At 34.7% G+C, this 10,846-nt stretch overlaps 1 protein-coding gene across 1 annotated transcript; it reads left to right on the top strand.

Moving 5' to 3' along the window:
- The first annotated feature begins 629 nt into the window (after positions 1 to 629).
- On the top strand, positions 630 to 2,408 carry LOC148598243 (uncharacterized). Its single transcript, XM_088561562.1, has 2 exons — positions 630 to 789; positions 1,069 to 2,408. The coding sequence occupies exons 1-2, from the start codon at positions 752 to 754 to the stop codon at positions 1,652 to 1,654; spliced, it is 624 nt and encodes a 207-aa protein (XP_088417688.1). The 5' UTR covers positions 630 to 751; the 3' UTR covers positions 1,655 to 2,408.
- The last annotated feature ends 8,438 nt before the right edge of the window (positions 2,409 to 10,846 follow it).

The following is a 10,846-nucleotide window of genomic DNA, read 5'->3' as shown; positions in this document are numbered from 1 at the left end:
ACTCGAGTGTCCTTGTTTAATCTTATTCATTGTTCACATACATGTTTGAAGGTCAGGGCTGTTTTTGTTTGGAACAGAGGCTATAGATTACATATGATTAAAAGATTATACGCCATGGCAAAGATAAAATCCAGAAATCCAAAATAACTGCAAATAATTAACACAACCAGCAATACTACCAAAATAAATGAACTCCTCTGTTAAACTACACTGGCATAAATTAATAAAGAACGCACCGATTTAATTATCATATCACGAAAACCGCTAGATAAATTGATCATTCGGTAAATCACTTGTAAACAAAAATGTGAAGGATCTTCCGAATGGTGAGCAATAAACAATATATTATTGATCGGCATAATAAATAATACATGGTTGTTGACATCAGTATGTATTAACTTGTTTATGACTCATATTATTGGTTAAGCCTATTACAATTTCGTACGAAACTGGTTGCTTAACCCTCTCAAATAGCACATTTGAATCCTGTACCTTTAACAGAGTGTTTACCTCGTGGCGAACTGAACCATCGATCAATACAATTAGTGACAACAAAAATCGACGACCTTGACACTAAAAATAATCTCGGGTGTTCTCGGCAGTTGCCGAACGATCAACTCGGAGGTAGGCGGATATAAACAAGGCAGTTCGCTACACAAACAATCATTCCGTTAAGTTCTTTTAGACTGTAAACGCGTTGTCTGGTGGTAGTTGAAATACTATCGCTGACTTCTTACGTTTTGGAGGGAAAATGCCTTGCTTGGATTTAAGTTATTCCGACATGGAAATGTAAGTATTTTATTTTAGTTTATCAAAAAACATTTTTTGCAGACTGTAAGCAAATATTTCCGTTAGATACTTCATGTAAACAACATACTGAACAACTACAACGATATGTAGGTTAATTACTTGAGAGTTGTTTTCCATACCTTTTTTTCTATTTTTGCTGCATGCAGCTTTAAATGTAAAAATGCAAAACATGTAAAACCACATTGTACCGGTTGCCAACATTTAGAACTTAGAATAGTATTTTTAAGTTACTTATTTTGTGCATATTTACGTTTTCAGAATACCCGATACATTGAATGGAAAATTGCCCCAGGTTCCAATGGTCGCCCGACTGAAAACCGGGCGTTCTGTAATCGTGGATTACATGACAGAAAACCAAATTTCCGAAACCTTTTGCATGATACAGGAAGCCTCCCAATGTGGGGAGGGGTATGGTGTGGACGAATTCGATAATGAAGATGAGTTTCGAATGGAAATCAAGGAAAGTGACTGTTTTGCTATTACTTGCAAAGAATCGGGAGAACTTTTGGCAAGTTTCATTCTTGCAGTTAGCAAATTTTATCGTGGACATAACGAAATGGCGGATCCGTTTATCATAGTAAAAAGGACGGAACGAAAACAAAGTTTGGGAGAATTTTCCTTGCGTACTGCTGTAGACTTCGCAAAACATTTGGGATATATAGGAATGTATTTGGACACTTTCAGTAGTAACAAAGGCATGATCAGAATCCTTGAAAAGATCGGAGGATTCCAGAAAGTAGGAGTGCTTCCGGTTGGTGGAAAATTGTGCAACGGACAAATTATCAGCTCAATCATTTTCATCAAATACTTAGAGGAGTTGAACGGTTTAAAAAGGGGGACCTGATCAAAACTGTTTTTAGTATCGCCAAACTTCATCAAGCGAAGTTTTCAGTTATACTGAAACTATTTGAAAGCCAGTGCACTGAAACATCCGGTGGTAAATAGAACTGAGTCGTGAAGACGAAATGATATCCAGAACTTGTACAAAGCAGCGAAAAGATATAGCCATAGACATGCATGGAACAAGCAATGGAAGACCAGCATAAAAAAGAGATACCACGCTTTATTTACAAGAGTTTCCAGCTGTGTTCACTATTAGAACATATCGTGCCATTTTTGTAAAAAATGTAAATGAATGCGTTTTTGTCACGTAGACCTTGTACTACATTGCATAACATTTTAATTTTCATAGTGTTTAAAGTGAAGAATGTTTGCCGAGTGAGTCGCATACTTTTGTATATAGACAGTGGAAGAACGTTCGCACGTTTGTCATGATATTGGAAGATTTTAGAGACATTTTAAGTTTAAAGATGTAAATTAAATAAGTGTCAGTGGAAGATCGAAATTACATGTATAGCTGTTATTTGATAGTCTACACAATTAGGTACTATGTTTTTGCCATTTGAAACTTGCCATTTAGTAACGAGTTAAAATGTAAATGTGCTGATATTTACATCTGCTTCAAATGTAGTCAACAGCATTTATTAAACATGCTCAATAGACAAAAAAAAAACAAACTTGTACTAGTTTCAAAGTGTTTTACAATTGAGAATGAATACATGTCATTTTACAATTGAATGAATAAAAGTTTAAAACTACTTTCTATGAATTTATCGTTTTAATTTTGATTCCCTGCTTATTGATTGAGGATAACCCATTGATTACGATACAGCAATGAAGTAATCCCCCCTTCCCCCCACTTCAGTCAACAAACACCCGTCTATTTTGTAGTCATCCTTGCAAAATCCATAACCAATAACCTTGAAGAAATATATTTCTTTACTAAATGCAGATATTTGAGTTTGCTTTGCTCGGTGTATACAAATTTCAGTTTGTATGTCCGTCTGTCTGTCGATCAATTCTCTTGTTCCCTAGATTTGGCTAGGGTTGGAGCGTTTCTTTCTTATTAAGACATATTCATATTTGTAACTTATAAATTAAACACAGGTACTTTAGAGGAAATATTTTTCCACGATCTTTATTGAGGGAAGACATCAGCTCGGGTCAACAATTCAAAAGTTCTTGATATGGACTAATTTCAGTCCGTCTACTTGAAATCCCGTTGCGTCAGCTAACACTCGAGACAAAGAATCAGCGAATCGATACTACAAAGAATGTTGCATCTCTACAAACAAATGTACATTTACTTATGTTTGTACGCCGAAAAAAATCCATATTCATATATACATCCCTACTTCCTGACCTAAATACCGGGGCGACATTTGGCGTTGCTCATGATTCATTTTAACATGATCGTATTTATGAACATTTATTACAGTGCACTTTGGTTGTAAATAGAAAACCGGTACACCGTTATATGTAGAAAGTATGATGTATGACAAGACAGATTGCATCATTTCCCTGGTAACTGTTTTGTTTTTACTTACTAACAGAAGAATGTTGGTATAAAAACGAGGACGATGAACTGATTGGTATTTATATGGCTGCACACAAAATGCGGACGTACATGTATAATGGTATTCGTCGCCGTCATTGTCGTCGGCATCAGTTACATTTAATCTGTCATTTATTTATTGAGTAAAACGGTTCCTTTTTTATATGTCTCTGTTGAAGCAGCCGCGTTCGTGGTATATGTGCATGTAAATAACCGTTGTGTAAAATGGAAAAACAAGAGGGTTGATTTTTAAAGGTTCGATAGAAATGAAAATTAATGGAAATGATTTTTTTTAGAAATATGATATAGACTGGTGGTGAGATATTTCAATTGGAATCTTATTACTTGGATGAAGTAATTTATAAAATTGACTCTTTGAGTCTCAGTTAACAAATACAATACAAAGTGTCATGACATACAACGTTAATATTAAGATTTCTAAGTACCATTCTGTGTGAGAATCGGGCAATGGATGGCACATCATTTCCCCTAATTTAGTCATTTTTGCCTAAAATATATTCCGTACATCTAGAAAACAACCAAAAAGCTATTTAAGTTTATCCTAAAGCATCAGTGACGTAGATTTTTTTTTACTACTTATATAGGGAAAGAGTGCCGGAAAATTTTCCCGCTATTTTTCCGTAGTACATTTCAACTAAATTTGACCTATCAATATCTTAAAAAGGCAATTTAAAAAAAAACCCTTTATTGTTAATTTCTGGTGGTTATCAGGTATAATTAATTGGTTAATGAAATAAAATCTCTACGTTTTTTTCTTCATGTGCAAAACTTATATACATTTTGCCAGATTCTTAGACGGAGAAGAACTTAAATGATGTTAGTGGTTAGTCTTAAAGATGAGTACATCAATCACACATGTACATGTACATATAAAACGCAATCTGTGCTTATACCAACATTGTACATTCTATCTATATATAGATGCATACACGTACATGTGTTGTACGTTACTATTGTACATGTGTACATGTAAGCTGCTACAAATCATGGTACACTGTACATTGTACATGTTCATATTTCTATATTTGAAACGTGACGGCTTACCGTCATGATCAAGGTTGACTAAGCCATGTTATAGGTTATAGAAAAACTGAATACTCTTCTTGAGTCTCATAACACATAACATATTAACCACCATTCTTCGCCCATATCCCATTTGACTTGTAATTGGTATACAACCATAGAAGTTGATTTGTCAGGAAACTTATATCCCGAGTTGTCCACTGAATTTGATACAAGAACATTTTTTTTTCCTGATGTCATAATAAGTTTAACAATAAAGTGGAACAAACAAATAGTTGAGGTAAAGTTTCCCTGTGTCGCCCATATTTATGTTTTTTTTTCCGTGGAGAGTCTCTTAAGCATTACATAAATGACTTTGACATGTATATTTGTGCATGGAATATTTACAAGACCTTGGACTAAAGCTGCAACTGACGTAAATACAGTTGAAAATAAGATGTTCTTAAATCAAGTTAATCTCTTCACCATTTTTAACGTTTTGTCCGAAAATTGGAACAGTGACTGTACAAAGTTATCAGGCGATGTATGACCTACTACTCGTATTAAGATATGCAGAAAAAGCAATAATTTAACATAATTCGAACAGATGAAATTTATGTCGTCATTTTTAACTCACCTTGTTATACTTGTCGTCACGTTGTTTCTCTGACGACTGTTTTATGTTTGACATAGTAGGTCTAGTATGACTATATTGTAAATTTTAAGACTAGATGTAAGTTCTCTACCCTACAGATTTCGTACAGTGAAGGACGGGGCTGATCGTACAAGATTTATATGCATCCGAGATGCTCAATGTCAGAGATATGCTGAGTACCATCCACAAATTTTAAACTAGACAGTCAAATTAGTGATCAAATACCGCATCCTCCAGATTTTTTATTCGATGTTTTGGACATACAGTCCTAACCTCTCAGGGGAACTGTCAGAAGAGCCGGCTCTAGGACAGTTCTACTAGGAGAACCGGCTCTAAGAGAACAGAGCTTCCATAAGAACCGGCTCTAGAACTGTCCGCAGACTGTTCTAAATTTGTCATAGAACTGTTCCTCTGACAGTTATAGGGCAGTTTTATAATAGTTTATAGTTGATCTCATCTGTACAGGACGAGCCAGGGCCCATTTTCATTAACACTTTCTAATTTGGATCTTCCTACAATCCTTCCTCAAATCAAAACTTTAAACATCAAAATTACTCGAAATTTAAAATTAAAACAAAACAACTCAAGAATTGTCAAGATTCTTTTCACGAAACTGCGGGCCAGAATTCCGGGGCAGTAAATGCAATGTACACTATATTTTTTTCTGTACTATATCGTCAACAACAGGTATAAAAAGGATATAGTTACAAATGTATGCACGAGTGACGAACGAACGCATTAAATCACCTATGTTAGTATGATTTGTCAAGCAGGGTATAAAAACAAAACAGCAATGAGCATGAATATTGCAATTATAAATCAGAAGGCGGCAAGATCAACAATGCTGTAACATGTAAAAAAGGACGGATCGGAGATCAAAGCTAACTTGAACAAGAACTTGAACTGTCTTTTAAAATATATTAAAACAATTTAAGCGATTTTAGACAAGATTTCGACTTTTAATAATTATCCCCAATGATATTTGATACAGCTACAAAAATAAACTGATAAATACAGTTTGGTTTGTTTACATTTGAGTGCGGACAATGCGACGCTGCAACCATTTAAATTTGTTGTAAAGATTCTATTTGACAGAATCATGTCGGTGAATAATTACGGAATGAACTGTAATTTCTATCATGGCTTGTTAAAGTTATTATTTGTATTAAAGCGTATATCGTGTCCCAGTTATGAACCACTGCACTTAAATGTAGAGAGGTTGTAAATGCAATAGTAAACACATTTTAAATGACATTAACGAGTATTTGAATAATTAAAGCTTTGAGCAGTTGCCATAAATTGTCGCAACGAAACTTAATAATGTATGATATGCAGACAAAATCTGAATTTTACAAAAGATTCCAATATAAAAGCAATAAAAATACCACCACCTTTTTGTAATAATTTGTACATGTACATTTGACATTTAAAGTATTAAACCAAGAATATGGCAATATATCAACGGGCGTAGAATGATAACATATATATATATACAAATATACTATACATATACAATGTAGTTATCATAATTCCTCAGTCACAAATCAGCAAAAGGATATAGCAAAACTATCCCAGGGCGGAGCCAGCCCTAGTTTTGAATAAGAAAGGGGGTGTTCCGGGGTAGTACAAATGTAATTGCGCAAATTTTGCTCGGAATAAAGCAAGTTTTCAAACTTGAAAACGATAAGAAATTTCATCAACATCATTCCTCTCCTGAATTTACGTTTTTTACCCCCTCAGTCCCTCTATGCAAGTTCAAAGTCAGGACAAAATATATGTATGCATTCATTACAATTTGCTTCATGGTTAGTATATCTATATTTTTTCCAGTGAAATTATTGAATCAGCGGAATAAAGGCCTACATGGGAAAGACGGGGATTTGGAAGATCCGTTGTACAATGGTCGTCTTCGGAAAATTATAAAAAAAATGCAGCAAATCTTTCTTTTTTTTTCAAATTGATTTTACACATTATTCCGAAAAAAAATTGTCGTTCATCGTCCATCTTGGTAATCATTATTTCTCCACACGAAATGTTAATTCCAGAAATCTACTACAATGTACATTACGTACATGTAATAACCTCAGTCTGTTTTCTGTCTTAAGGACATCAGCAGGGCGTAGTTCAATCAAGGACGAAGTAAAGTTGAGACCTATACAAAATTGAAATGGTTAAGTGGTTAAACGATTGTAAATACCAGAACTGTGATACATGTATTATATTGTACCTATAAAGAAGCAATACATATCTTTATGTATAAGTACTTCTCTGTCTAAGAATCAGGCAAAGTGTGAATAAGGTGTGGCACATTAAGAAAGAAACGCAGAGATTTGTTTGCATTATCCAAGTATATATACCTCGTATACACCCGCGACCTGATTCTTACACAGAATGGTGCTTAAGAAAACAAATGTTTTACGAATCCAATATTGCTGCTGTAGGCATTCGTTACCCTGTCGTTATTTCCTCTAATTGTTTCCAGCCTTCAATACGTCATCCCACTCATTCAACATATTAAATAAAATAATATTTGGACACGGTGCTAGGTTTTAAATTTCTTCAATGGGTCGATTTTAGAATGAAGTTGCACTCCAGCTAAGAATCATGCAAAATGTGATTCATGGGTAAAAAGCCTACATATTTTTATTTTTGATATTTTGTTTGAAATGTCATAGTAAACAGAAAATAACATGTGGTTTTTCATATTACCCGTGCTCTTAGGAGACAAAAATGATATAGAATGCACAGTATATTTCAAAATTAAGGGAGATAACTCTGTAAATGACGCTCAAATACAATAGAATCTACTGGATTTTCAATGTTGATTATCTCCTAAGAGCAGGCGGATTTGAATGAATAATACCCCATTTCATAGTATAGGCCCATAAAACAACTTAATTACAAAAATAAAAATATGTAGCCTTTTTTTGGGTGTATCACATTTTTCAGATTTTGCATGATTCTTACAAAGACAGCTACTTAACACCTTTAAGTAACGTTCGAACTTACATTGAACTTTATTGATACCACCTGCTACATAAATATATAAAATATCATAGATTTTCCACTGTGGGTCTGTTTAACTATATATAGAACAAATAAAGTTTACTTAGACTTCTAGATTCAATACGAGAGACCGCACGGAGCTTCTTGTCCAAAAAGGCTTCATTTAAAAGTATTGTGAAAACCTATGTCTTGTATGATAAAATAAAAGATAACACCTCGCCGTTTTAAAAATTAGATCGAACTAAAACTCGAGTACATCAACACTCTATCGTGTATGATGTATATACATGTACATTTTCATTTTCACGTATCATTCTTTCAAATAATGAAATATATCATAAAAAGTGTTCATAGGAAAAAAGACACGTGTTGAGAAAGATAAAAAAAGAACTTGAATATTGACAATAAGCAGAGTCCGGGTATTAAAACAACTCTCCGTAGGAGAATTTCCTGAAATCCTTCTTCAAATGAAAATTCGACCAACCAGATGGCCGGAAAGTAAATATGTAAGGGAAATCTCAGTTTTGGGTAATTTGATGAAAAAACATACGTGTAAGTGATCATCCCTCTGAGTTGGTATTTGAAGTCCATACAATATCTTGGAAACAAAACAAAAAAAAACTTATGAGGTAACGAACAAGAAAAACTGTGCTAGTAAAGAATTCCAGTCTGACAATCTTTCCAAGACACGTTTCTGAAAATTAAATACACCGGCGGCAAATGCAGAACATTGTCCCATTAGTTTGTCTCGACAGTGAAACTAATACTTGTAAAAGGGGATTCCAGATAACTGATTGCTCGATCATGTTTGAAAAAAAAAATAACGAAATTTTCCAACCTAAAGGGGATGTCAAAAATCTCTAGAATACCCCCTTTGATACACGTACATCTGATTGAACATGTGTACATGTATATCCCTGAACGATTTTCTGATAATTGTACCTTAGAAAAGTGTTCAGGCAGGTGGTTCCCAGATGGCAGTAAGGCATCGGTTTATATTGGCCGAGGCTTGGTAGTCGGGTTGGCTCGATGTCGGTCGACGGCATCGGGCCGATATTATACCTAATGAATGGCGCGATATTGGGCCAATATCGGCATATTCATGTAGCTATGCTGATTGTATGCTGATATTTAACTACATGTAACACATGCAATATATGTATACTCGGGCCAACGTCTATCAAATGTAAATTGTTCTTAGTACCTGAGTAAGGGTCAACCTCTTTCCAATATAAATTAAGTAGTTCTTACATATGTTCTACTGTCCACTCTATCTAGACAACGCCTAGCCGTTACCGATTAAATGTTGGCTTACCCACGGCGTTGTGCGCCTGGTCTGCATTTAGTGGACAAGTGTTTTGGCCGGTCGTTAATTCATACATTTTGGCTTTTTGCATTACTTTTAATATACTTCAAAGGCTAAGTTTATAGTTACAACATAACTTCTATCTTTCAATAATGGGCGAGAGGAGTTTTATGTTGGAGAGCAAAGGACATAATTGATAGAAATGTACAAATGAAAGAAACTTCGTTTGAGGTGGACCCATGATTTATACATGTGCACGTAAGTAACAAAAGCAGCATTAAAATCCAAAACAAAAACAGAACAAACAGTCATTCATAACCATCGAAACAGAACAAACTGTCGTCCATAACCATCGAAACAACACAAACAGCCATCCATAACCATCACAACGGAACAAACGGTCATCCATAACCACCGAAGCAGAACAAACGGTCATCCATAACCATCGAAACAGAACAAAAAGCCATCCACAGCCATCGAAACAGAACAAAAGGCCATCCATAACCATCAAAACGGAACAAACGGTCACCCACAACCATCGAAACAGAACAAACGGTCATCCATAACCATCGAAACAGAACAAACTGTCACCCATAACCATCGAAACAGAAAAACGGTCATCCATAACCATCGAAACAAAACAAACAGCCATCCATAACCATCAAAACGGAACAAACGGTCATCCATAACCATCGAAACAGAACAAACGGTCATCCATATCCATCGAAACAGAACAAAAAGCCATCCACAACCATCGAAACAGAACAAACGGTCATCCATAACCATCGAAACAGAACAAACGGTCATCCATAACCATTGAAACAAACCAAATGGTCATCCATAACCATCGAAACAAAACAGAAAGCCATCCATTACCATCGACACAAAACAAAAAGCCATCCATAACCATCGAAACAGAACAAACGGTCATCCATAACCATAGAAACAGAACAAACAGCCATCTATAACCATCGAAACGGAACAAAAAGAGCAATAGCAAACTGGACGGTTCTACAATGTTAAACTCGTATAATTTAACTACTTGTGCAATGTACCTACATGTACATGTATTAGTATATAACGTTTGGTCAATGAATGAAAATTTTCAAAAAAAATCAGATCAACTGTCCAATTAATTGCAGAGAAAACTGAATAGCATGTTGGTGATGTCGACTAACATGTCAACAGTACATACTACGCCCCTGACCGTACATAAACTTTCGTAAATATTGTGTACCAAATGTAAACTATTTAGAAAAATGTCCGTTGGATGAACCAGAAATTATACACTAATCAGATAGAAGTTTATCGAATAATTCGTTTAATAAATGGAGCGTCTTATATTTCATACAACGCAAACCATTAGTTACGTGAGAAATGAATGAAAGACTGTCAAAAATAAACACAATGTGATATTGACAACTTAATGTGTAATCGAACACTCCAGTCAGACTTTGGATTTCAAGAGACAAAACCTTTCAAAAAGTTGAAGGTAATACATAAATGATTTAAAAGACTTCTCATTATAATGGTTATACATGTATTTTACATTAGCATTATCTGTGTATGTCAATGTTTCAAAAAACTCTCTGTAGCCATAAAAATACATGTAGCTAAAAAACAAAACAAATGTCATTCACTCTGATTTGGA

The sequence above is a fragment of the Perna viridis genome, chromosome 14, assembly GCF_037379345.1.
Source record: "Perna viridis isolate PV_CMFRI_1.1 ecotype Kerala chromosome 14, ASM3737934v1, whole genome shotgun sequence".
Classification (NCBI taxonomy): domain Eukaryota; kingdom Metazoa; phylum Mollusca; class Bivalvia; order Mytilida; family Mytilidae; genus Perna; species Perna viridis.
This window is presented reverse-complemented; position numbering and strand designations above follow the sequence as displayed.

Coding starts and splice junctions, on each gene's coding strand:
- LOC148598243 (XM_088561562.1), top strand. CDS start 752: ATGCCTTGCTTGGATTTAAGTTATTCCGACATGGAAAT. Junction 790..1,068: donor AGTTATTCCGACATGGAAAT/GTAAGTATTTTA, acceptor TTACGTTTTCAG/AATACCCGATACATTGAATG.